Source organism: Pelecanus crispus, chromosome 25 (assembly GCF_030463565.1).
Source record: "Pelecanus crispus isolate bPelCri1 chromosome 25, bPelCri1.pri, whole genome shotgun sequence".
In the NCBI taxonomy this organism is placed as follows: Eukaryota; Metazoa; Chordata; class Aves; order Pelecaniformes; family Pelecanidae; genus Pelecanus; species Pelecanus crispus.
The window spans coordinates 1507210-1534257 of record NC_134667.1 but is presented as its reverse complement, the minus strand read 5'-3'; the positions used below and the strand labels follow the sequence as shown (position 1 = coordinate 1534257).

At 60.5% G+C, this 27048-nt stretch overlaps 1 protein-coding gene across 1 annotated transcript; it reads right to left on the bottom strand.

The window, feature by feature from the left end:
• Window positions 1-6103: 6103 nt before the first annotated feature.
• On the bottom strand, window positions 6104-15087 carry LOC142595932 (antigen WC1.1-like). Its single transcript, XM_075724804.1, is given in 16 exon segments — window positions 6104-6360; window positions 6611-6763; window positions 6968-7051; window positions 7483-7578; window positions 8331-8468; window positions 8757-8792; window positions 9206-9520; window positions 9604-9666; window positions 10151-10465; window positions 10821-11135; window positions 11221-11547; window positions 12464-12778; window positions 12891-13217; window positions 14535-14889; window positions 14922-15011; window positions 15013-15087. Coding segments are annotated over 16 exon segments (3261 nt in total).
• Between the last annotated feature and the right edge of the window lie 11961 nt (window positions 15088-27048).

Below are 27048 nucleotides of genomic sequence, written 5' to 3'. Positions count from 1 at the left end.
AGGGCTTTCAGATGGGTAGTAATTACAGACTAATAGTATGATTATTTACTGCGGCAGTCTGAAAGCATGAGGGAAACAAAGATTTGGCGAGGACAGGGTCCTTTTTATCAGCTGTCACATTTTTTACAGCGCAGCCTTTGTGGGTCACTGCCAAGACGATCATGGAGGCGGTGGCTGAGATTCTGTACTGGAAATTCTTTTGTTCTGGACTTGAAGCCCAAATCGCCCTCCAAAAGTCTTTGACTACTTAATCTGGAGGGATACGGTTTCTTTTCTTAGAAGTGAAGCCAGCTGTGGGACCTGTGGCTGAGCTGGGGGACAGGGAGAAGCCCCGGACCGGCCTCGGGACCTGCAGCAAACCTGCCTTCCAATGAGCTCTCCCAGCAGAACATTGCCCAGGAGCCACTTTGAGTGTTGCTGTTCTCCTTCAGGAAACATGGAACGCACCAAGCACACCCAGAGCTGTGCCTGTGCCAGGAGAAGACTTCACGCACTGCTGATGGCGACAGTTCCCACCAGCTGTCCAGCTCTGGAAAGGCAGGTACGTTGCCACAGAGGGGGCACTGCCTGGTTGCCGCTTGTCTTGCAGGAACAGGATTTTCCCAGAAACGGCAGAATGGAGGCAGGACAAGAGGAGCCACGAGGTCAAAAAGCGCATCAGACAGCTGGCGCAGTCACGATGAGAGCAGAGGGAGAAGGAGGTGCAGGTGACCTGGCTGGGACAATGCTTCCGAGGTAACATCTGCCAGACAGTCACAAAGACAGGCAGAGGCATTGGGAGGTCATGGAGAGGGTGAGAAAGGTGGCTGGGGGAGAGGAGAGCATGGGGAGATGGGAGACAGAGGAGGAGATGGAGGTGAAAACGCCGGGCTGCTGGCAGTGAGGACGCTCCTGCTGTGCAGGTGCTTGTGAGGTCACTGGTGGCTGAGCAGGTGTTAGGGCAGGAGCAGCCCCCTGGCTTGTGCAGATGTTTTTGAGGTCATAGGCACCAGAGTAGGTGGTAGGTGAGGAACAGGCCCCTGAGTTGTGCTGGTGCTTGTGATGTCATAGGTGGATGAGTCGATGATAGGGTGGGAGGCACCTGGCTTGTTCATGTGCTTGTGGTGTCACGTGTGCCTGAAGAGGTGATAGGGCAGGAGCGGGCCCTTGGCTTGTGAAGCTGCTTGTGATGTCACTTGTGGCTCTGTAGGTGTTTGGGCAGGAGCATGCACCTGGTTTGTGCAGGTGCTCATGATGTCGCATGATGCCAAGGAGGTGATAGAGCAGGAGCAGGAACCTTGCGTGTGCAGCTGCTTATGGCGTCACAGGTGCCTGAGTAGTTGAGAGAGCAGGAGCAGGAACCTGGCTTGTTCAGCTGCTTGTGATGTCAGTGGTGTCCAAGTAGCTGATTGGGTCTGGAGGGAAACCTGGCTTATCAGCTGCTTGTGATGTCAGTGGTGGCTGAGGAGCTAGCAGGGCACGAGCATGCAGCTGGCCTGTGAAGGTCCTTTTGATCTCAAACATGCCTGAGTAGTTATAGTGCAGGAGCAAGCCCCTAGCCTGTGCTGGTGCTTGTGATGTCAGCTGGGCCTGAGTAGGTGATAGGGCAGGAGCAGGGCCAGGGCTTGTGCAGCTTCTTGTGAGGTGATAGGCACCTGGGTAGGTGTAAGGCAGTCCCTGGCTTGTGCAGGTGCTTGTGATGTCATAGGTAGATGAGTGACTGATAGGACAGGCGCATGCAGCTGGCTTGTGCAGGTGCTTGTGATGTCACCTGTACCTGTGTAGCTGATAGGGCTGGAGCAGGAACGTTCCTTGTGCAGCTCATTATGATGTCAGAGGTGCCTGAGTAGTTGAGAGAGCAAGAGAAGGCAGCTGGCTTGTGCAGGTGCTTGTGATGTCACTGATGACTGATTAGATGGGAGGGCAGAAGCAGACCCCTGGCTTGCAAAGCGGCTTTTGAGGTCACTGTTGTCTGAGTATCTGCTGGGGAATGAAAGGACACCTGGCTTGTGGAGGAGCTTGTGTTGTCATTTGCCCCTGCAGATGTGATAGGGCAGGAGGAGGCACCTGGCTAGGGCAGACGCTTGTGATGTCAATGGCAGATGTCGTTATTAGGTCAGGAGTAAGCTCCTGGCTCTTGCAGACCCTTGTGAGGTCATAGGTGGTTGAGGAGGTGAAAGGGTAGAAGGGGGCACTTGGCTTGTTCATGTGCTTGCGATGTCACGTGTGCCTGAGTAGGTGACAAAGCTGGAGCAGGAAGCTTCTCTGCGCAGCTGCTCATGGTGTCAGGAGTGCCTGAGTAGATGGTGTGGCAGGAGCAAGCTCCTGGGCTGTGCAGGTGCTTGTGATGTCACAGGGGGCTGAGGAGTGATAGGGCAGGAGCAGGAGCTGGCTCGTGCAGGTGCTTGTGATGTCACAGGGGGCTGAGGAGTGATAGGGCAGGAGCAGGAGCTGGCTTGTTGTTTCAGGAATGACGCAGCAGCCACCTAGACCATGGTAGGAATTACGCGGGTGCCACCTCAGCAGGGCTCGGCCCTAGGTTCCTGCTCGCAGAAGACGAGTCGCCAGCCCGCTGAGTAAATACGTGGTTCATTTATCCGACATGCAGAGCAGCTCGAGCTGGGTGCCTCCAGGCAAGGAGCCCCTGCTGCAGATGGCAGACCCCAGCTATACCCTTACAGACAGCTTTCCCAGAATGTACCACCCATCACCCGAACCCAAGTCCCATTACTTAATTCTGGTCGGTAGTCTCTTGATTTCCTATTGCTTTTCTTGGTCGCTGGGCTGGCCGCCTTCTGAAGCTACCTCATTCCCTAGGAATTGTTTCCTTGCTCCTTTTCTTCTTCATTCTGCTTGCATCTGCCAGTCTCAGCTAGTTCTGTGGTTGCAACATTTCTCCCCTGCCGTCAGCTCTCGGTATCCTCCTACTCCACAGTGCCTTTAATCTCTCTCTGCCTCGCTCCTCTCCCTTTGGTGCCTGCAGGCAGTGCCCTCAGCCCTGCTGCGCTTTGCAGAGGAGCTGCCCCTGGGCAGAGCTGTCTCTGCAGCGCTGCCTGCTTCCAGGAGCTCCCAGGAGCCCAGCCCAGCTCAGCAGCAGAGGACCAGCCCAAGGCGTGGCTTTTCCTTCCCCCTTCAGGTGTCCCTGGGGCTCCAGGGGAACCTGCTGTGAAAGAGGCTGAAGGAACCACTGATGTTCCCTTCCTCAGCCAGGGAGAGAGATTTCATTCCAGCAGTGGCATTTCTCATATCAGGAAAAAAAACTGGGCATGAGAATTGCCTTTCCTTGTCCCACCGTTAGGCAGGTGTTGTGGTTTAGCCCCAGTCGGCAGCCAAGCACCACACAGCCGCTGGCTCAGCCTCCCCCTCGGTGGGCTGGGGAAGAGAATTGGAAGGACAAAAGTGAGGAAATTCCTGGGTTGAGATAAGAACAGTTTAATAACTGAAATAAAATAAAAAGTAGTAGTAACAATAAAAATAAGAGTAATAGTAATAATAATAATAATAATAAAAAATACAAAGCAAGTGATGCATAATGCAGTTGCTCACCACCAAGCAACCAATACCCAGCCAGTCCCCGAACTGCCATTGCTGCCCCATGGCCAACTCCCCCCAGTTTCTATACTGAGCATGACGTCACATGGTATGGAATAGCCCTTTGGCCATGGAGAGAAGAGGGGTCCTGCAGAGCTGCTTGATATTCATGGACCACCTCTTCCAAGCTCAAGAAAGGTGCCTCCCAAGAAGTAGGAAATCAAGCAAAGGCAGCAGGAGGCCAGCATGGATGAGTGAGGAGCTCCTCACTGAGCTCAGGCATGGAAAGGAAGGTACGGGAGGTGGGGACAGAGGGAGGTGACCCAGGAGGTCACAGTTCAGGAGTCTCAGCGACTTGTTCAAACTTGAGAGCTCCTTTTCCATTTCCCCTCTCCCATCACCCAGGAGCAGGAAATTGAAAAGTCAGACTCGGGAAATCTCCTTGTCTTTATATGAATCGCTGCCGTGTCCTTCCCCTGGAAGCATCTCCTCAACAATGTCCTGGGGCGCTCTGGAGCTGTGAACAGCTCTGACCCACGCAGCACCCTCTCAGCAGCAAAGACCCTGCCCTCCTGGGAATCGCCCCTTCCACCCGCAGCCTCTCCCCACAGCGCTGTTGCGAGCTCCCCGGGCAGGCTGACTGATGACCCTGGCAGGCGGCAGAGTCCCTACCCCAGCACACAGCCCCCTGAGGCGCAGCAAAACTGCTTGGCAGGACAGCCCTGGACAGCCCTGGGGGTACTCCCGGCTTCACACCCCTGCAGCCATCCCCAGCAGAAGGCAGCGGTCATGCCTTGTCCCTCTAACAGTGAAGCAGGAAATCCCTGCTCCAGAGCATGTCCTTCTCCTCTGCACCAACCATGGGACGTGCCAGCTCTGGGATATCCTGTCATGGTTTCGGCTGGGATAGAGTTAATTTTCTTCCTAGCAGCAGGACAGTGCTGTGTTTTGGATTTAGTAGGAGAAGAATGTTGATAACACGCTCATGTCTTTAGTTGTTGCTAAGTACTGCTTATGCTAGTCAAGGACTTTTCAGCTTCCCATGCTCTGCCAGGCGCACAAGAAGCAGGGAGGGGGAACAGCCAGAATAGTTGATGCAAACTGCCCAAAGGGCTATTCCATACCATATGACGTCATGCTCAGTATAGAAACTGGGGGGGTTGGCCGAGGAGCAGCGATCGCTGCTTGGGAACGGTCTGGGTATCGATCGGCGGGTGGTGAGCAATTGCATTGTGCATCACTTTCTTTGTATATTCTTATTATTATCATCATTATTATCATTATTATATTGTTATCATTATCCTTAGTATTTTACTTTATTTCAATTATTAAACTGTTCTTATCTCAACCCAGGAGTGTTTCTCACTCTTACTCCTCCGATTCTCTCCCCCATCCCATCGGGGTGAGCGAGCGGCTGTGTGGTGCTTAGTTGCTGGCTGGGGTGACAGCACGACAGGGAGGGACACAAAATACCCTCTGCCATGGAAATGTGCCCACGTTAGCACCCTGCCAGCCAGGCCCTTCTCCAGGCCAGGGGCTGGATGACGGCTCTGGCTTCCAGTCCACGTCTCATGGGGATCCCTTCTCCCTCCCCCTGGCCTCTCCCTCCTCTGCCTCCCCCAGCGCTGAGGGAAAGGTCCCCCCACGCCCCCTGCTCCCACCCCTCCTGCACCTGCACACAGGCACTGCCCCAGCACAAACCCACACTGAGCCCCGTGGCCAGGCAGCAGGAGGGCAGGGGTTGGGGCTGAGGCGCAGCAGGAGGAGGGGCTGCCAGGGCTGCCATGGGGCCTTCCAGCCCCTGCCCAGGACGGAGGCAGCTGTGGGGCTGTGAGGGGAGTGCGGGGCTCTGCCAGGGCCCAAGGCAGCAAGAAGAGCCCATGGAGACTGGGGTGCTGGCAGAGGCAGCCAAGGGGCAATGCCAGCCCCGTGCTCCCCAGCAAGTGGCTCTGCACCCTGTGCCAGGGCAGTGGGGAGCAGAGCTGCCTCCTAACCAGTGTGGGAGGTGATCCGCGGGACGTGATAGCCCCTGGGGCTGGCTGGGGGGTCCAGGGCACCGCAGCCACCTTAGGGCTCACTTGTGTGGAGCCACAGCCCAGGGCTCAGCCCAACACGGCAGCTCTGTCGTGGCCTGTGTGCTGTGGGACCAGCATGGCCCAGGCAGGGCCTGGGGGAAAGAGCAGCTGGGGAAGCCTGAGGTGAGGAGATGGGCGCTCCCGCTGGGGCGCATCACAGCACCTTGCAGAGAGACAGTTTTGTTGGAAACTTTTGCTGGCAGGATGGAAACGTCTCTGCCAGCAGGAATATTGCCCAGGGACCATGGGCTCTGGCAGCCCCACAGCCTGACCCCGAGCCCGCTGCCCCCGAGATGTGCCCCTTCCCCACCACCACGTCTTTGTGCTCTGCTCCCCCCAGTCGGCCTCAGGGAGACACCCCGACAGCCGGGCAGGCAAGCACCAGCTCTGGGCCATACCCCAAAGGCTTTTAATAGGAACAACTGCAGAGGCACAGCGTGAAACCAGGGGAATCAAAAGAGAGGCAATGGCCGGCTGTTTCTGCTGCCCGTGGGAAGAGGGAGACGGTTCCCTGGTGCTCACGGCTCTCCCAGCTGCAAAGTCCCCTCCTCACTCCCAGCTGCACCCAGCTGCACGGCAGGGATGGGCTCTCCTGGCGCGGGGCTCAGGGATGGCTGTGCACTGAGCTCTGCTGTCGCAGCCTTTCTGTGCTCAGGGGGATGTGCCAGAGACACCTCTTCAGCATCGTCATAGCCTGTGCTCTCTGGGGACAGGGACCAGGCATCTCCCTCAGCTGCAGGGGCCCCAGCACTTCTCTGCGAGCGCAGGTTTGCCCCTGCAAGCAGCAAGGCAGGCCATTGCACGTTGGCCCCATGGGGTGCCCCTCCTGCTCTCTGCATCACCTGCCTCCCATCTCCTCCTCCCTCCTGACATGTCCAGCTCCCTCTGCCAGCCCCAGGCTTCCCAGGAAAAACTCCCAGGGCAGGGTCCCCCATCCCAGGAGCTTGGGCTCTCCATACGGCAGCGATTCACCCGGCACCAGGGATGGCATCCCATAAAGCGGCAGCGCCATCTTTCCCTCTCACCTCCAGGGGCATCCCTGGGCCCTGCTCCCTCCTCTGGTGCCCTGGGCATTTCCCAGGCTCCCTGCCCAGGGGCAGGATCCTCCCCAGGGGCAGAAACCTCCCTGGCATCATCATAGCCATGCGCTGGGTCACTTCCAGGCAGGACAGGGACGTCTGAAAGGAGAGGGGAGCTGGTGACACTGAGGAGATACATCTGCAGAGCAGAGGACGGGAGGATGCGCAGGGCCGTGGGGCTCAGACCCTGGTGTTGGCAGCACCCCAGGAGACTCCCCAGCTCTGATGGGGACACTCAGTGACACCGCTGTCCCTCACATGGCTGCAGGGAGGAGAGATCCACTCCTTCCCGCACCCTGTTACCTGGTGCTGACCCCGGACCCTCCTCCTCCTTGCTGTCCGTGGGGTAGGGCTGCAGCTTGGCCAGTGACCCCTCTGAGTAGGAGCCTGGAGAGAGGCGCAGCGGCTGTTATGGGAGTGTGCTCTGCTGAGCCGGCTTGTGGTGAGTGCTGCTGGGGACGGGGGACCCACAGAGGCAGGGCTGTGTGGGGAGGAGGGCTCAGGACTCACCCTGCTCCCCTGGGACCAAGCCTGCCTCAACGGGGCTCCCAGAGCTGCCCCGGGACAGCCCCTTCCCTCAGCCCTGCGGTGCCACCCAGGGATTTATGCAGGGGCAGGCAGAGAGGGGCTGTCCCTGGCTGCGATGGGAAGAACTGCTGGGGAGGAAGCTCCTCTGCTGGGCCCAGGACCCGGCTGCTCTCCCCACACACCCCAGCGCTGCAGGGACCATAGGCCAGGGGACTGCCGTGGGTCAGCCCTAGGTGGAGGTTTGGGGACAGAGCCCTGCCGATGTGCCCCCATGAGGGACCCACACCCACCTGAGCCGCTGAACCTTGCCTCCTTCTCCCATGCTGGGCCGTAACCGATCTCCTCATAGACGGCGTCAGGGAAGGGCTCCCACACTCTCCCCGAGCCTGCGGACAGCGGCAGGGCTGGCCCAGGGACAGGCAGAGAGGGGACAGGATCCCGCTCTGCTCCCCCTGCTTTGGTCCCCGGGGCCAGCAAAAGGCTCTGGCCACAGCACAGCCCGGCTGCGCTGCCTGCTCACTGCTACCCCTTCCTCAGTGAGGGCAATGTCCCCACGGAGGTGATCTGGGGCAGCGACACCCTCACAGCATCCCCTCAGAGACAGCCCTTGTGCCCCTCTGGCCCCTGGGTCAGCTCCCCGGTGCTGAGCTTGGAGCAGCTCCCGCCTCTCCTCTCCCCCTGGAGCTGCCCCCTCTCTGCCCCAGGGATCCATAGCACGGCCCCTGCCCTGCCGCGGGGAGGTCACGGTTGCACAGAGGAACAGCCTGGGGGCCTGAAACCACAGGGATGGACCCTGCTGCCCCACGTTCCTCCTGGCATCTCCCCTGCCCCACAGACCCCTCCAGAGCTGCCCGGAGCGCTGCCAGTGTCGTGTCCTCATATGTGTCCTCTCTGCTCCCATCTCCCCCAGCCCAGCTCGGCCATTTCTCTCCTCGCCCCGTCCCTAACTCCCGCCGTGCCTGGACTCTTTCTACCCCTTGCTGCTGGTGGCCCATGGCCCATGGTCAGGCGGTGGATGAGGCGGCACATGGCAATGAAGGCAGCACACACGCTTATCCCCCCAGCTCTGCCTGTGCCGCTCACTGACACCTGCCAGCACCCCTGGCCTTGCCAGGAGGCATCTTTCCCCGGGACCCACCTGCGCGCCCAGCCCTGGCGCTTCGCACTTGCCCGGCCAGGAGGGCCAGGAGCAGGCAGAGAAGGGCCCCCAGGACGATGCAGATGATGACGGGCAACGACAGTCTCCCGCTGCCGGTGGGACGGTCCCGGCTGGGATCTGCATGGGCAGGAAGAGAGAAAGGGCAGCAGCAGGCCTGGGAGAGGTGGGGGCTGGCACACCCCAGTGCTGCCCCCCACTACAGCAGGGGTAGGGGACCCCAGGAGTGAGGGATGAGGAAGCTCCCAGGCTGCTGGGTAAATGAGAGCCCTCCCCAACGCCCCTCCCCACTGCTGTCCCGGTGCCTCCTCTTGGGAGTTTCACACCCCAGCAAGGAGCCCCCTCCCTGCAGCTGTGGCTCACAGCTGGCCCCGAGAAGAGCCAGCGCTGGCAGGGAGGACAGGTTACCTGCTCGCGGGGTTGGTGCTGCCATCCTGGGTGCAGCTGCAGAGGGGAGAAAGGGAACTGGGCTGAGAGGGTGGCTGTGAGGGTACCAGGGAGCCATGCGTGTGTGTGTGCACGCGTGCGTATATCCCTGCCACCCCCCACCCACACTGCCCCTCCTGCGAGGCTGGTCAGGGGGGCTGGGACAGAGCCCAGGGCCCTGCTCTGGCTATCGGGCAGGATGGCGCAGGCAGCCCAGGAGATGCCCCTGGGGGCTGCAGGGCCCTGCAGGCAGGAGCCGGAGGACATCCAGCCCCACAGAGGCTGCTGCCCACTTGGCACCAGGCTCCCATGCTCCACAGGCACAGCCTTGCTCTCAGCAGCTCTGCAGCCATGAGGGGACCCAGTGGGGAAAACGCCTGCCCCGGCTCCCTGCCAATACCCCAGCGAGGGCTGCCAGCCCCGCCGCTCACCTGAGCACTGCACGGCAGCGTCCTCCTTATGCCGGCAGGCCCCGCTGTCCCCAGGCCGAGCCCAGCAGGCCTGCAGAGATGGCTCAGACCCCCGGCACTCCACCTGCTCCAGCCAGATGGGGCCCGTCCCCTCCCCAAACGCAGCCTCGTCCAGGGCAGACACTGCGGGGCCACAGCCCAGCTGCCTGCACGCCACCTCGGCATCCTGCATGTCCCAGGAGTCGTCGCACACCGTCCCCCAGGAGCCGCGCTGCCAGACCTCCACCCTGCCCGAGCACCCGCTCTCGCCTCCCACGGCACGAATCTTCTCCCTGTCTGGAGAAGGCAGAGACCTCCCAGGGCACCGGGCAGCAGGCAGAGCCCTGCCAGGAGAGAGGGGCATGCAGAGGAGCAGCTACCTGTGCAGCTCGTGGAGTTTGGGCACACGGTCCCCACGGCCGGGGCTGTTTCTGGCCGTCTCCCTGCAGAAGGAAATGCTGCCATGAAGGGGCTGCTGAAGGGGGTCGTGCAGCAGAGAGTGGGGCTGAGCTCTGCTCACGCCTCCCCGTGCTGCCTCGCTCACGGCAGCAGCTGAACGCCGCTCCTTCAGGGGACATGCACGGCACTGTGGGGGACCCTGACTGCTCAACCCCAAAGGGACCCTGGCTCACAGAGAAGCAGGAGGGTGTCCGTGGAGGGGACACGCCTCGCAGCCCTGGCTGGTCTCTTCTGAGACCTTGCCTGGAGACACCGCTGCCTCCCCCGGGCGCTGCTGGCAGCCGGCTGGCAACTGCTGGCGAACGAACGTGTGGGGCTCTGAGAGCTGAAGTGCCATTTGTGCCACCAGAAGCAGCAGGGTCTGGCACGTACAGTAAAAGCCCTCGTGGGCCCTGTCTCTGCGCTTGACTGTGCCCGGCAGGGAGCAGGAGCTGGGGCGATGCTGGTGCCCAGGAAGCTCAGAATTACCATGGCAGGTGATGTGGGTCTCCTCTCGCAGGTCATCACACGACCGTGGGTCCCAGGGAGCAGAGGGACACTGCCAGAAGGAGCTGTTTCTCTCCCCACACTCCACGCGATCCAGCCAGGCGTGGCCAGACACCCTACCAGAGGGCAGGCGTGTTTCCAGGGTCCCTGCGTCCCCACAGCCCAGCTCCTTGCATGCCAGCGACACCGTTTGGAGAGTCATTGAGTTGGAGCAAACGCTCCCCCATGTGCCATTGTAGAAAACCTGCAGGCGCCCGGAGCAGTTGCTGCCGTTCCCCAGCCTCAGGGCCATGAAATCTGGGAGGAAAGGCCCCAGAGGGGCACAGGCTGGTGTGGGGCTGTGGGAGCAGAGAAGCCTCTTCCTCCCGCAGGCCCTGGCCAGGCAGGGGCACGGCCAGCAAGTCACCCTTTTGCCAGGGGCCGAGAGAAGTCCCTGACGGAGAGACACCCATGCCCTCCCCGCTAAGCCCTGGGCACAGCTCAGCTGACAAGGGACCCCCTGTGGGACCGAGGGGCTTCGTGCAGGGGTGTCCCCAGGACAGGCTCGGGCAGGGGCTCCGAGGCAGCCAGGCACAGCCTGGGCCGTTGCCGGCTCTCCCCTCGTCCCGGCCTCCCCGGGCGCTGGGCTCCCACCACAGCTCCCGGCACAGACCTGAGCAGACGACTCCTGCGTCCTCTTTGTGCGCGCAGTCGTGCTGCCCCCAGGACCCTGCCGGGCAGTCCCAGAGAGCAGCTTCGGCCCCGGAGCAGTTCACGCCATCCAGCCAGATCTGACCGGAGCCTTCCCCGAAGCGAGCGGAGCCGACTGCCTCCACCGCCCCGCCGCAGCCCAGCTGCTGGCAAACGATGGCGGCATCAGACAGGTCCCAGCCATCGTCGCAGACGGTCCCCCAGCTGCCCTGGTAGTAGATCTCCACTCTCCCAGCGCAGCGCCCGGGCCCCTTCACCAGCCGCACCTGCCGGCTCCCTGCAGCAGGAAGAAACCCCAGCTGCCCTCAGGGGCTGCTGCCCACCCAGCCCAGAGCCCGGGGGGCCCGTGCAGTGCCACTCACCCGCGCACATGACGCCCACGTCCTCCGCAATCCCTGCCGCCGCTGCGCTCTCGGGCAGGGAGGTGTTGCAGAGGCTCAGCTCGGCCTCGTGCCCTGCGCACCGCACCCCTCGCAGCCCCACGGGACCCGTCCCTCTCTGAGGCTTCGCGGGGTTGTAGGCTTTCTCTGCCTCTCTGCACCTCAGCTGACGGCACACCACGCTGGCCTCCCGCACATCCCACTCGTCATCCAGGACTCGGCCCCACGTCCCGCGCTGCAAGATCTCCACTCGTCCGTCGCACCGGCTCCCTCCACCCACCAGCCGCAGGGCCGTGGAGCCAGCGGGGCCTGGGGACAGCAGCCGTGCCCCAGCCCTCGGCAGCACCACAGAGCCCACAAACCTGCAGCACCTCCCCAGGCTCTGCAACCCGCACAGCACCCTGCAGCTCACCCGCCTGCCCCAGCCCTCTGCGCTCAGCTTCAGGAGCACGTTTCCACAGGATTGCTTTCCCAGGCCCTGGGCAAGACGCTGTCTTTGCTCTTGGTGGGGCAGAGCCACCCAACACGTCTCTGCTGAGGCCGATGGGGCAGCTCCCGCAGGAGGGAGCAGCAGCCGGTGCAGGGACCCGGGCACAGGCAGTGCTGGCCAAGCCTTGCCCAACCTCAGCGCTGACACCGGCGCTGCTGAGACAGCAGGCAGAGCCCGCACGTCTGGGCCCCTCTGCATCCCTGGGTTTGGGGTCTGGGCGCCTGTGTCCCTGGCAGGGAGCAGAGCACGGGGGGCCTTTCTGAGCAAACAGCACAAGGTTGGGTCTTGTGCTGACCAGAAGCACCAGGAGCAAGGGCAAGGCCCAGCCCCGCTCTGCACCTCACCCCCCAGGTCTGCTGCTGGGGGCACCTGGGCAGCCCCCACGGGCGTGGCATTGGGCTCTGGGGGGGTCTCTGTGGGGCTGGGACAGGGCTGTCTGCAGCCAGAGGGATGGAGCTGAGCCCCACAGCCCTATCCTGGGCCTGTCCTGCAGCAGCAGAGCAGAGGACCCCGCGCCTGGCGCTGGCCGCAGGGCCTGAGCCACTGCCCTGGGGGGCAGAGATGCCTGACCTCGTTCACTCTTCAGCTCTCCCACATCAGAGCCGTCGGTGAGAGCAGGCAAAGCCCTCCAGGTTGCTCCTGGTGCAGGCAGGGTTTCTCAAGGGACAAATGCAGCTGGTGCTGCCACGGGCTCCCCTGCTTTGGGTGGCCATGGCACCTTTTCCCAGCACCCACCTGAGCAAATGACAGCAGCGTGGTTCTCGGGGGAGCACGGTGAGGCCCCCAGGGCAGTCACTGGGCACTGTCCCAGGTGGGCTTCAGTCCCCTCACAGTGGAATGAGTCTCTCCACACAGGTCCGGTTCCACTCCCAAAATGCCCTCCTCTGGGAATGGACTCAGCAAACCCGCAGTCGAGGTGACGACAGAGAACGTGGGCGTCCAAGAGATCCCAGCGGGAGGCACAGAGGGTGCCCCAGGTGCCCAGCACCTGCACCTCCACTCTCCCCTCACATGCCGTGCTGCCGTTCACCAGCCGGAACCCTGTGTACTCTGGGGACAGGGAACGATGAGAGAGTGCACACCCAGCACGGCACGGTCCCTGCCCTGCTCCCCTGTCCCCAGCACACCCCCGGATATGTAACACCCCACCCTGAGTCCTTACGTGCGCAGGTGACACCGACAGCATTTGCATGGGTGCAAGGCTGGTCCCTGGGGGATCCCCTGGGGCAGGAGATGAGAAAGGATTCGTTGCCGGCACACTGCAGCTCTCTGTCCCACATGGGACCCACACCTTCTCCAAAGCGAGCTGCCCCAGGCACGGACAGGGGTACGCCACACTGGAGCTCCCTGCAGACCACCTCGGCAGCCTTGGGACCAAAGTCGGAGTCACAGACAGTTTTCCCGTTATGGACCTCCACACGTCCTGAGCAGGGGCTGTCCCCTCCGACCAGCTGGACAAATCCTGGAGCAACCAAAGACCCCTCAAGCTCTCCCAGAGCCCTCTGGCAGTTACGTGCCTACATCCCAGCTGCTCTGCAAGGTGGCCACAGGCAGAGAGACCGCAACCACCCCACCGCTGCCAGTGGGTGCCGATGGCACAAACACACCAGGGCCCCCCTGCCGCTCCTCAGGCATCATCACAGCACTTGTGGGCTTGCTGCTGTCCCAAAGCCCCAGCCGTAGGCACTGCTCAGGCACACTGCTGCTGTCCTGGAGACCCTGGGCTTCCTGGCACCAGCCACAGGCACTGCAGTACCCAGAGCACTTGGGGCCCAGGGGGACTGGCCCAGGCCCTGCTGGCGGCTGCAGCCTCATCTGTGCACTGAGCTCAGGGCCAGGATGAGGAGCCCCTTGGAGCTGCCAGAAACACAGCCTTTCTTTCCGGGCCATCTCAGGCTGTTAGGTGGGACATGGGACAGGCTAGAGGTATGGCACGGCTGTATCCGCAGCCGGTGTCTGTGCCAGCTCCCCACTCTGGCACCGGCCCAGGGAGGGGGTCCTCAGCCAGGGCCAGAGTGCAGTGCCAGGCACGCACATCCCCACCAAGGGCCAGGCAGAGGGCAGGAGAGTGGGCAGAGGAGCAGCCCTGGGCTGACACGAGCTCCCGGTGCAAGCACAGGCACTGAGGACAGTGCAAGTGCTGGCAAAGCCCCTGTGGCACAGGGCAGCCGCGGGCTGGGGCAGGCAGGAAAGGCTGGGCAGCAGCTTGGCCCTGCCTGCCTGGGGCCGTATCCCCATGGGCTGGAACTCATGGGGGGACCCTGGGAGAGGAATGAGGTGCCACGGGCCACCCTGCTCCTCTGCCCGAGGCCAGCGCTCCTCCCCTCTGAACATCCCTTTGCTCAGGCTGAGGGACTCCTCTCTGCCAGCAGGCACAACCCAAAAGTCCCTTGCCATCTCATGCCCTTCCCCGGGGCTGTGGGTGGCCGCGTGAGCAGCTCCCGGTGCCTCTGGCATGGGGGGACCTGGCCCTCGGCAATGCCAGACAGGTCCTGGCTGAATGGGAGGAGAAAGATGGGAACCAGCAGCCATCCCGGGGCAGGGAGAGGGATTAATCTCCCAGCCCCAGGCCCCCACTGAGGGTGGGCTGAGCCACCTTGGGGCCTGGCAGTGGCTGGACACACAGGGTGGGCTCCCATTGCTCTTTCCTCAGGGACCAGGGACAGCAGCAATGACAGTCCCAGCTGGGCAGTGTCACCAGCCACATCCAGCCCTGCTCCGGTGCCCACTTGTTGCTCCCTGAGGGCACAGCCAGGTCCCTTCCCCTGTCCCGGTCCCAAAGGTGGGGAACAGGCTGGCCCCTTACCTGAACACGTCACTCCAGCATCATGATAGTGCTTACAGTTGTGTTGTCCCCATCCAGGGTGTGTACAGTCAGACAGGGTAGACTCAGTGCCACGACAATCAACGTCATCCATCCAAATGGGGCCAGATCCTGGCCCAAAGTGTCCGTACTGAGGAGCTGTGACAGCAGACCCACAGCCCAGCTGCTTACAAACCACTGCAGCATCCTTCATGCCCCAGTAGTCACCACACACGGTTCCCCACTGGCCCTGGTGTTTCACCTCCACTCGCCCAGCACAGGGCCCACCGCCATCCTCCAGCCTCAGCTCTGCAGCCCCTTCAAACAGCAACATGGGACCGGTCAGGAGAGTGCCGAGCTCCAGACTGCAGGTCTAAGGGTCACCCCTGCCCAGGCCGAGTCACAGGCACCGGGGTGGGAGCCCCTTCCCCTCCAGGCTGTCCCTGCAGCAGTTTTGGGGTCCCTCCTGTCCCCACGGTCTGTGCAGGGCTGGGGTGCCCAACTCCAGCCCTGTTGGGCGATTCACCACCCCACAGCCCTTGGCACCTCTTCCCATGCCAACGGCCCCTGCCCGTGCCCACCCACACACCGTGCCCCCAGGCCCTGCACAGGGCACCATCTCCTCCCCAGCCAAGCACACCCTGCACAGCCCCATGCCCCCACGCCCGCAGCTTCCCCGGCACCACCTTCCCTGGCACCACCCAAACCCACACCACCCCCAGGGCTTTCTGTGTCCTCAGGGAGCACCAACACAATCCCAAGGATCCCCCCAACCCATGTCCCCTCCTCGCCCCTGGCATCAGCCCAGCCCCTGTGCTTGGCCGGGGCCCCCAGGAAGGAAAATTCTCTGCAGCCTGCGAGTGCAGACAGCCCGCTCCCCTTCTCTCTGGGGGACACAAACTGCCTTCCTGGGGTCGGGGCTCCCCTGCACCTGGGGGCACTGAGCAGCACACAAACCTTGCGGGGGCACCCCGCAGATTGGCTGTGCCCTGGGGATCCCGCATTGCTGCCGTCACCCCCTGGGCCACTGTTGGCCCCAGGGGCACAGCCCAGGGAACAAGGAGCCCAAAAGGGTACCCCAGGATGGGGGAGGTCTCTAAATGCAGCCAGGCACGGGCTGCCTTAAAGACAGAGAGGCACAGGGAAAGGCAGAAGGTCCATGGACGTGAGCACCTTCTGACCCTTGTCCCAGTGTTGCCGGGAAAGCAACCCCAGCCCCAAAGGGATCCTGATACCCCGCCGCTACCCACTGGCCCTGGGCGGTGAGACAAGGGAGCCAGCACTTACCCCTGCACAGCTGCACCCAGAGGAGCAGGCACAGCACCCGAGGGGACAGGAGTCCCTCCATCCCCATCTTGAGCCTGCTGCCCCACTGGCACAGCCCTGCTGCGCCCTGCTCCCTGCCACGGCTCCGGGCAACTCACGGGGACAACGACGATGGCAGGCTGATATATCTGCAGATGCCGACCCAGCTGCAGGAGGAGCCAAGCGAAGCAGCAGCACCTTTTTAGACATGAGCGGCAGCTATCTCCCCTCCGACACAGACCAGTCCTCCAATGAACTTCTCCAGCGCCGTTCATGACCATATATGAGGGACATCTCTGTCCCACTGCGGGCGTCAGGGTCACTGCGGTGGGGGATCGTCACAGGACGAGCTGAGCGTGGAGGGGAAAGGAGTCTGTCACCCCTTGCAGCCTGCTGTGGGGACAGGGAGCACTGAGCATCTCCTGCACTGCGCTCATCCAAGAGCCCAAGGCGTGAGTGTCCCGACGCCCCCGAGACATGGGAAGCACAGAGCTGGGACTGCCGCGCGACCTGTGTCAGGATGGGAAGGGAACAGCCCCTTCCCCTGCCACAGCCCCTGCTGTGCTGGCAGCAGCAGCTGGGAAAAAGCCTTGGCCAGGGGAAGAGCTCCATGCCAGCAGTGCTGGCTCACGCCTCCCTCCCTGGAGAGACCCACGGTGGGTCCCTCGCAGGAGCCGGAGCTGGGACATGGCCCTGCCCTGGCAGCAGACACGCAGCCCCGAGGCTCAGACATGTCCCTGGCTCTCAGCGTGTCACTGAGCGGTGCCGTTATTCCCCGCGGGTGGATCGGGACCTGGAGCCTGCAGGTGCACAAACCACAGCCCACGTGGCCTCGCAGCGCTCGCCGCGCTCCCCTGGCAGCGCCCGTGCAGGAAGTCTGTGGTTTCCTCCTGGCACCGTGCCCAGGCACATCCCTGCCGTGCCCCCGAGCCACCCCCAGCCCCACTGCTCCAGCCAGGGCTGCAGGGGCTGCTCCTTCGGCCTGGCAGCCACGGGGCCAGGCAGCTCCCGTCCCCCGTCGTGCCCCTCTCATGCACACGGCCGCTCTGCACCCAGCCCCACGGCCACGGGTGCCATCGGTGACGTGACCTCACCCCCTCCTGCTGCCACTGCTCTGTGCTCATGGCTTACACTGTCACACCTCTGCCTGTGGTGCATGGGCTCCTGATGATGATGCTTCTTCCAAAAAGCCACATTTGGGTAGGGGCTCCATATGATCTGCATGACATCAGAAGCACCCACACAAGCCACATGCCTGCTCTTGGCCTAAAAGCTATTCCAGCAGCAGGGAAATCACAGGCTCGTACACAAGCCATGTGCATACTGCTGGCCTATCCGCCACGCAGCTACAGGTGATGTCACAGCATCTCCACCTGCCATGGACCTGTTCCTGGCTTACCAGCTATGCCGGCACTACTGACATCACAAGGACATTCACAAGCCATGTGCCAGCTCCTGGCCCATCATCCACTCAGGCACCAGCAGCCTCACAAGCACCTACACAATCCATAAGCCTGCTCCTGGCCTATTAGCTCCTCAGGCCTGAGTGACCTCATAAGAACCTGCACAACCCATGGGCCTTCTCCTGGCTTGTGAAGTATTCAGACAGCAATGATCTCACAAACCCCTACACAAGCTTTGCGCCTTCACCTGGCCTATCAGCTACTTGGGAACCGGTGACCTCACAACCACCCCCACAAACCATGTTCCTGCTCTTGCCCTGTCAGCTCTTCAGGAAGCAATGCCCTCACAAGAAGCTACAGAGTCCAGGGGCCTGCTCTGGGCCTATCAGCTACTCTGCCAAGAGTGACCTCACAAGCACATCTCCCCCTGTTTGCCATGTACTCCTTGTTGAGGTATTCAGTCTCCAGTGACCTCACAAGCACCTCTACAAGCCTTGCACCTGGTCCGGGCCTATCAGCTACTCTGCCAAGAGTGACCTCTCAAGCTCCTACACAAGCCATGAGCCTCCTCTTGGCCTATCAGCTACTCAGGCAGCAGTGACCTCACAAGCACACACCAGCCTAGGTGCTATGTGCTCGTGTGGTGCAGTGACCCCAGACGGCAGCTAAACCCCCACCCAGGCACTCACTGCCTCCCTCCCAGCAGGATGGGGGAGACAACTGGAAGGGCAACAGCGAGAGCAAAACTCATGGGTGACGATAAACACAGTTGAAGAAGTGGAGGGAACAAGAGAAAAGGAAAGAAGGGATGGAGAAGCACTCACTCACCCCAGCAGACCGATGCCCAGCCAGTCTCCGAGCAATGGCTCCTTTGGAGAAACTCCCCTCCCAGCTGTATTTCTTAACAAGATGCCAGATGGCATGGACTATCTCTTTGGTCAGTTCGGGTGGGCTGCCCTGACCTTGTCCCCTCCCAGCCTCTTGCCCACCCCCTGCCTCCTCGCCGTGGGGATGCAATGAGACACAGAGAAGGCCTTGACATTACGCCAGCACTGATCAGCAATAGCCACAACGTCACCGTGTTATCAGCACTGTTTTAGCCACCAGCGCACAGCACAGCACCATACGTGCTGCTGTCAAGAAAATGAACTCCATGCCAGCCAGACCCAGGACAATCTCCACCCCTTTCTACAAACCGTTTCCATCCTGCTCAAGTCCTGCAGGATTCAATGCATTTCCATCAACCACCACCCCCTGCTTCCCTGTCCTTTCACATGACATACACACAGGGAACTGGGTTTGGCTGGTGTGGCTTAGGTGGACCTGGACAAGTCCCAGCCCACTCCTGACGTCTCCCCTCACTCAGTCATCTGGAGTTTTTTGCAACATTCAATCACGTCATCAAGCTAAGGACGAGGCAAAACATGTAGCACCAGCCTGCACCCCACAGGGAGCTGTGAGATCCCCACCAGCCATGGGGGAAGGGAGCTCACCTCCACCATTAATCTTCTTAGTGTGACCCCTCAGAATGCAGTGTGCAGTTCATGGGCCCATTGGCTGCTTTTTCTCATTCATGGGGTTCTTCTGGGGGATTCCCTTGGGGTCTTTTCCTCTTTGTCCCCATGCACGTGGTCTTCTGAAGCTGGCATTTTGTCCTGGTTTTCCATTTTCACGGAGAGCATGGCCTGTGTCTTGCAGCACTGGTCAAAGCCCAGAGCCTGCCCCAGTAAGCCTGCATGGCCGCCCTGCAGGGCTGGGCTGGGCTGGGCTGGGCTGGGCTGGGGGGGATTCCCAGTCTGGCTCACAGCACTGGTCTCTTCTTTGCAGGTGACAGGATTTGCTGTGGGGGCCCCTTGGAGGCCTCCTAGACGCGGGCCGTAGCCCTTGGGCATGTTCCAGCTTGCCCACGCCCCACCACATTTCAGGCACCCCTCTGCCCTCCCGAAGTGCCCCCAGCCCCGCCCTGCCAGGGCTTGTTCTGCAGCCTGGTAAAGTGGGGGACCCCGAACTGGCCTTCTCCTTTTGTTTCTATTCACATTTGAACATTAATTGCTCACTCCACTAGCTCTTATTACAGAAAAGGTTTTATCCATTTCATACCTATGTGTTTATGGCTACATATATTTACTTTCTCTACCTTCATAAATGCTTAAATGTGTATATAAATCTATACATGAATACATATGTATACATCCACAAGAATCAGAATAGGTGCTGGAATAGGACTGGATTCCACCTGTCCGTTTGGGCATCTAGCTGTTAACTAGAATTTTGTGGGATCAAGGCCCACCTGTCTAGACCAAGGCCCTAGCTTAATTAAAGTGTCTGCGTTGCACTCAGGAGATGCAGGTTAGTGTCCTGCGGGTCTTAGCAGAAACTAAGAGGGTTTAACTCTTGTTTAAGGCTTTGAAGGCCTTTGGTTTTGGCTATGCTAAGTTTCTAAATGATGGTCAAAATTATGGGGGAGATAGGTAGTAGTAGGGCCGATAGGGAGGTGAGGATGGCGATTGGGGTGCTTGTTGATTTGCTGACGTGCCACTGTTTTATGTGGTTTGTGGAGTTTGGTGGGAGTGTGATTGTTGAGTAATACGCGAGGCGGAGGTAAAAGAATAGTCCTAGTAGTGACAGTCTAGTGATGGTAGTGGCTGCTGTTGTTATTTCTTGTTTAGTTAGTTCCTGGGTGATGAGTCATTTGGGCAAGAAGCCTGTTAGTGGTGGAAGGCCTGCTAGGGAGAGTAGGGTTATTAGTAGGGCTGCGTTTAGCATCGGGGTCTTTGTCCATGTGGTTATGATTGTTGCTAGTTTTAAGGTTTTGGTTGTGTTGAAGGTGAGAAATACGGCGGTGGTTATTAGCGAGTACAGGTAGAAGGTAAGTAGTGTAAGGCTGGGGTTGTAGATGATGATGATGATGGCGATTCAGCCCAAGTGTGAGATGGATGAGAAGGCTAGGATTTTTGGAATTTGGGCTTGGTTTAGTCCTATCCAACCCCCTAGGGCGGCAGAGGCAATAGCTATGCTGGTTAGGAGTGTCGGGCTGAGTGAGTGGGATGTTAGGAAGAGAATGGTGACTGGGGGGGATTTCATTATTGCTGATAGTAGTAGGGCAGTAGTTAGGGATGATCCTTGAAGGACTTGTGGGAATCAGAAGTGGAATGGAACTAGGCCTAGTTTTACTGCAATGGCTGATGTTAGTAGGGGGCAGGATATTGGGTGACTTAGCTGGGTGCTGTCTCACTGTCCTGTGCATCAAGCACTGGTTAGACTTGAGAAAAGGATTAGTGTCGAGGTGGTTGCTTGGACTAGGAAATATTTGATCGCTGCTTCGATAGCCCGTGGGTGGTGGGATTTTGAGATGAGAAGGGTGATGGCGACTGTGTTGCTTTCTAGGCCGGTTCAGTATACATATATATAGTGCAACTATCTATAAATAAATATGTGTTCAGAAGTATTTGCAAACTTATCTATAAATAGATATATTTTAGATAAATGTCCATATATGTACATGTGAGCCCTTCCTGGCCCAAAGCCGGTGGGCAGCCAATCCCAGGGCTGCCTGAGAAGATGTGGGTATGAAGGGGTGAAGAAATGGCTGCCAGCCAATCCCAGTGCCGGATGAAAAGAGGTGGGCAAGGAGGCTGTGGGAAGTGGCAGCCTCCCTGTGGGCAATGCCAGGGGCTTCCTTTGTGCCGTGGCCCTGGGGACACCGGGACGCGTGGCCAGTCCTGCCAGCCAATCCCAGGGGCTGCCTGAGAGCAGGCGGGTGTGACGGTGTCAGGAAATGGCCGTCAGGCAATCAGAGAGCAGCATGAGGTGTCACCCAATGGCAGCTGACGGCCATGGCATGGCGGCACCCTGTCCCAACCTGGCGGCCAAACCAAAGTGGCGGCCCCTGTGCAGGCAGGGGCAGGGCCTTCCGCGCCTGATGTCTCGCTGGGCACAGCGGAAGGGGTGGCCGGTGCTGGCAGCCAATCAGAGCAGAGCACGTGGCGGGAGAGGAGAGGGGCTGCCAGGGCAAATGGCGCCGGGGCTGCTGGCAGGGGCTGGGACTTCCCCCGGCAGCCGCTGGGCGCGGCACCTGTCCCGCCAGGGCTGGCGGAGCAGCGGGGCCTGTGCTGCTGGCGTGTCCCAGGGCAGGGATCCCAACAGGCAGCAGGAAGGGCCCTGGGGAGCTACAAACACCCCAGCCAGAGCTGGGCCTGCGCAGCTGCCCAAGCCTCCACTTTCCTCCGAGCTCCAGGCCCTGGCAGCGACTGTCCCGCAAAACATACGGGCCATGGAAGTGACATGGAACAGCAGCCCTGGCTGAGCCCTCGGGGCAGTTTATCTGCGCTTCTCCTCCTGGGGAGCCTGCAGCTGCCCCAGCACCGCCTGCGGTCACCGTCTGACAGCGGCACAAAAGGAGCCCTCGCTCTGTGTGGGGGCTGTCTACGCATGCGCTGGCATGGTCTCTATTTTCATCTTGCTCGTGACAGCCAGCCACAGCATAGCTTGCTCTCACCTGTGTATGGGGGTGTGGAGGGAGCACGTCTGATCCCCTGAGAGTATTGGGTCAAGGCCCTGTTTGGCTGCCACAAGGGATAATACAATAATGAGGAAAGGAGGAAGCCACAGACAAGAAGAGACAGGGACACAAACCTGACGGGCAGATGCTGAGGGAGGCAGTGCTGGGAACCAAAGCTGGCCAGTCATGCTGATGGATGGAGGCGTGTGAGAGGGGGAGAGTGTTTATTCCAGCAAGGTTATCTGCTTGGGGACCTTGTGAATTGGGAAGCTAAGAGACAAAAGGGGAAACCAGAAGCAAAGTATGCTGAGACAGAGACTTGACAAAAGAAACATGGAGTGAATGACAAGAAAGGAACTTTGCCAGTCACACTAGTTGTTGTGCCATCAAGAAACTACAGGTGCCACTTCCCAGAGGACCAACCGGACTTGTCAAGTGACAGCAGGCAGGGCCAGGGTGTCTAGAGGGGGAGCGGGGGGAGCGGGTACGTGGGTGGCTGAGGGGGTTGGAGGGGTGTGGGAGAAGGGAAGGGGATGGGCGTGTCTGCGGGGGAAGTGAGGGCATGAGGGGTGTTTGTGGGGGGAGCTGAGGGGCTCCAGGGTGTGTGTGGGAGAGCTGAGGTAATCGGTGGTGTCTGGCTGGGAACTGAGGGGGTTGGGGGAGTCTGAGGGCAACTGAGGGGATCGGGGGTGTCTGCTCATAAATGATCTGCCCAAGACCCAACAGTCAGTGCCATCTCACAAGGCAGCTAAGAGGTGACCACAGAAAGAGTAAATGGACAAAAAGCGGGAATTATTCTCCAAGGATACCCCATTTTCTCTGCTCTTAAATGAAACACTAAACATGGTGCCTAGACAGGCCTGCTTTGCTCCTCTTCTCTGCCAGCAGGAGAGCTTTCCCGGGGCTGCGATTCTGCTCTCTCAGTGACACTGGAGCTTTGGTGAGCGACCCTGGGCTGTGGAAGCCGGAGCTGGACCACGGGGGCTTCTCCTTCAAGCCCCATTCCCCTGCGCTGTCCCTTGCAGCCCGGACCACAAGCATCCTTCTCCTGAGGGACAAAGCTCCCTTCCCCACTAGCAGCACAAGCTGTAGGAGCTCCCTGGAAGAATGTTTGCAAGGGACACACACACAAGTCGAGCTGCCACACATCTTCTTTGTTTTATTATTCTTCCTAAAGGAGGTCTTGGGCCTGCGGGTGGTCATTGTGGCTCACCACCTTCTCATGAACCTGTACTCGGTAAATAGTGGTGTACAGTCAGAGCCGTCGTAGGGAGCACAGCAGCCACCTGCCTCCGACCGGTCACCTGGCATTCACTGGTGTCAGTAAAAAAGGATTTGCTCGCATTTTGTTTTCTTCTCGTTCATGTGCAGGTACTGGAAAGAAGGCAGCAGAAGTACACCCTAGCTAAAACCCCTTGTATTGCTGGCAGTAACAGTGCCTCTTGGCTGGGAGCATGAGAAGTACCCCTTTTCACGCTCTTGACCCTTTATATACAGTTTTGAGACTACTCACATATTCATTTTTGCAATGTACATAACCTATATGCTTTGGCCATGACATCCCTTGTTACCATACGCTTTTGAGGATTTGTTCACATCAACCCCCATGCAAGCATGCTTAATGCATATTTATTAGCTGAGTTTGCACTATTTTGTTGCAACTTTGGTGCTTTCAGCTGGTTTGGCCTGGTTTCTCCTAACAACAAACCCTCTTATGCAAGTGCGGTCATTGTTGGTCAAGTTCCATTGCGCCTGTGTGAAAACGGGCAACCGTTTACACAGGACGGTGCATACACCCTCCTGCCTGCAAATCAGGCAAGAACCAGGTCTGAGGCAGAGCCATCGTGGGGCACGCACAGGCAGAAGGGAAAGCAGCAGCCACCTCCCTCCGGCCCGTCAGCAGACATTCACTATTGACATGGTCACGCACTTGTCCTACAATCAAAGATGTCTGTCTTCTCTTTCTGGTTTTATTTCAAAAGAACCGGGACGTCACTGGGCGGCTCCCAAAGGCAGCCGCCAGCTTCGGTGGCAGGACCCAGTTAAGGATGTTCCTGTTCAGCAGGACCAGGATGAGGACGACGATCTGCAGGAAGGCGAGGAACAGAAGAAATCTCCTGTGGGACAGGAGAGGGGTCAGACAGAACAGGGGGCAAATGTGTCTCAGCTCTTTCCAACCACCCTCTTCGCACAGCACCGTGGCACCTTGAACCGTGCTGGGCACAACACTCCCCGCTCAGGACTGGGGTGAGGGGCCCGGCTACCTCTCTCGGCTCTACTCTACGTCTCCCCGATGGCCCCAAAATCCCCCCCTACGCGCCCCCCAAGCTAGGAAGAAAAGAAATACTGAACCATTTCATCCCAGAGAAGTCCAAAGCTGCCTAGTGCCCTTGGACCACTGGCACGGACATGCCAGTGCCTATGGAAGAGCCCCGGCACCCTGACTCCCCCGGGCCACTCACCTCAGCCAAGAAGTGATGTTATGCCTCCTTGACGCCAGCTGCTCCTCCTAGAGGCCAAGGCACAGCAGGGACATGTGTTGGGGTGTGCGAGGCGGCGAGGTTTGGGGGCTCAGCCCCCCTCCCTCGTTCGCGCTGAGATCAGTGCCCCCATGTCCCCCGGGCACAGTGCAGACCCTTCCCTCCCCAAGGCCCACAGCGGGGTTGTCTGTCCTACCAGCCGCACAGCCACCATCTCCTGCAGCAGCGACTCGCCTGTCTTGTCCGCCTGCGCCGCCTTCCCCCTGCTACAGACACCATGGGGTTCTGGGCTGTGAGAAGAGACCTCGGCCGGCATGGTGGCCCCCTGGGTGGCCAACAGGGAGCCAGGGTGCTGCCCAGGCTCTGCCGGGGCTGGCACCAGGCACCGCGGCATCCCAGCACTGCACAGACCCACCCCCTGCCCCTGTCCCACCCCAGGCCTGGGGGGCATGGAGGAGAGCCTGGGAGCTGCTCAGAGTGGTGCAGAGCTGCTTGCAGGAGTCCCGAGTGGCACAGAGGGGTTTTGAGCTGCTTAGGAGAAGACAAAGGGCTCTCCAGAGCAGGCTGGAGCAGCGGACAGGAGCCACAAAGATGTCTGCAAGTGGCAGAGCTCTGCCCAAAGCTGCTGAGCATCCCCCACCCCGCTGCCCCAGGTTTCAGTTGGGGCCCCATCGCCACTCACAAAGCTGTTGGCTCTCGGAGGCATTCCTGTCTCTCCAGGAGGTGCTGGAGCTTGTTCCTGAGCAGCTGGAGAAGCAAAGGGCCCGGTCAGGAGTCCATGCCATGTCTGCTCTGAGGGGGCTTCCCCCCACAAACCTGTGGAGCCCCCGTCCCTCCAGTCCCCAGTACCTTCTTGACCTCAGCCTGCTCCTGAACAGCTTGTGCCAGCTCTGACCACTGCTCCCCCTGCAAAGCAAGTGGGACACATTGCAGGGAGCCATGGTGGGAAAGGGCATCCCCACTCAGTCCCCAGGGCACTGGGAGGTCAGGCCAGGGCCAGGGCGGCAGGCGCACGGGTGTCCTGGGGCCAGCACCATTGCTCAGCGGCTCTGGCCACTCCCTGAGGCACTTCTGGGTGCGGGTCACAGACCTTGATCAGCTCCCACACTTTTGTGCCTCCCTCTGACTTTCCCTGACAGAGGTGTGCCTGGGAGAGAAGGGGGAATGGGAACGGCTCCAGGAGGGGCAGGGGGTGGAGGAGGACGCCCATGCCACCCGCCAGGGCGCAACGCCAGACTCCCCATCGCCTCCCCTCCAGCCCATGCCTGGGTTCCTCTCACACCCGGTGTCCCCATACACCCAAGTGAGGGTCACTCATCGCACCCCCTTCCCCAAAGCCATAGTGCTGTGCCTGCTGTGCCTGCTGTGCCTGCAGACCCATCAGGGTCCCCTCTGCAGCACAGCCACAGCCAAGAGCCTGGGGGATGTCCAGAGGCCCAATCCCTCCATCATGGATGCCATATCCCAGAGTAAATATCCTCCGCAGCCACACCACTGCCCGTGGCTGCTGGGCTGCACGGATCCAGCACTGGCACCCCCCTCCCGGACCCTGTCGGAACGGGCCTCCTTTTCCCCTGTACCTTCAGCACCTCTTCCAGGCTTGCAGCTGCCTCCTCCTTTGCCAGCTGAATGTGCTCCTGTGGGAGAGGAGGGGAAGAGAAGCAGGCATCAGGGCACCGGGACACTCCCATGAGTGCACGCATGGCTCCCTTCAGGCACTGCCTTTGCCCTCACATCCCCTCTCCTTCCCAGCCCTGCAGGCACTGCAGGCAGCCAGAGCGACCCCCAGGCCCAACTCTGGACACGGTCTACAGCTGGACATGGGGCTGAGCAAGTGGCTCTAGGTGACCCTGCTTGAGCAGGGGCATTGCACAAGACCAGATGATCTCCAGAGGTCCCTTCCAGCCTCAACCAGTCTGTGATTCTGTGAACTCATCTTTGCCTGGGCCACCAGCCCCTCCAGCTGCTGGAGCTCCTGGCGGTTGTTCTCAAAACACCGCACCACAAGACGGTTCTGGGAAGAGGAGCCAGACACAGGCACTGAGCCCCTGACACAGCCCCAGGTGCCGCAGCTGGGGGACGTGGGCAGAGGAGGGGACACTGACCTCCATGCTGAGCTCCTCCATGGTTTGCCGCAGCTCCTGCTGCTGCTTGCCCTGCAGGGGGAAAGGAGGGCTCAGGGGCTCAGGTCTCGCAGCCCCAGCCCCCGGGCACAAGGGGAACACTCCACACCTACCAGACACTGCAGCAGCTCCTTGTGCCTTTGTGAGTCACCAGAACACTGCAGCAGGCGCTCCCGGAGCATGCGGAGGTCTTGCTTCAGCACCTCTGCCTGCATGGCTGCACCTGCACGTCGGGAGCCAGCAGGGTGTGAGGGGCACGGCCGTGAGAACTATCAGGCATGGACACTCACAGGGACGTTGCCCTGCCCTGACTCACAATCGCACGTGAACATGTGGGTGCGCTCAGGAGAACGCAGCCCTGCACGGCTGTGCACAGGACCGCCACCCTGCTCGCCTGTAGCTCTGCCCAGCACTGCAGGCGCTGGCACAGGTACAGCCGTACGCCCACGGGCACAGCCACACAGCACCTTGTGCTGCCCAAGCACAGGTGCACCCGTGCTCTCTCATGCAAAGGCCACACACATGCACCGTCAGGGATGGCCAGGGCTGGCACAGGAGCCTCCCCCAGAGAGGGGCTCCGTCAGCCGCCTGCACTCACGCACCTGCGTCCCACTCAGCCAGCGGTCCTGTGCTCGTGCACGCACTGGTTCCATGCGCGGCTTGGCCTGCACCAGCCGGGTGCTGAGCTTCTGGCCAGGTGTGGTG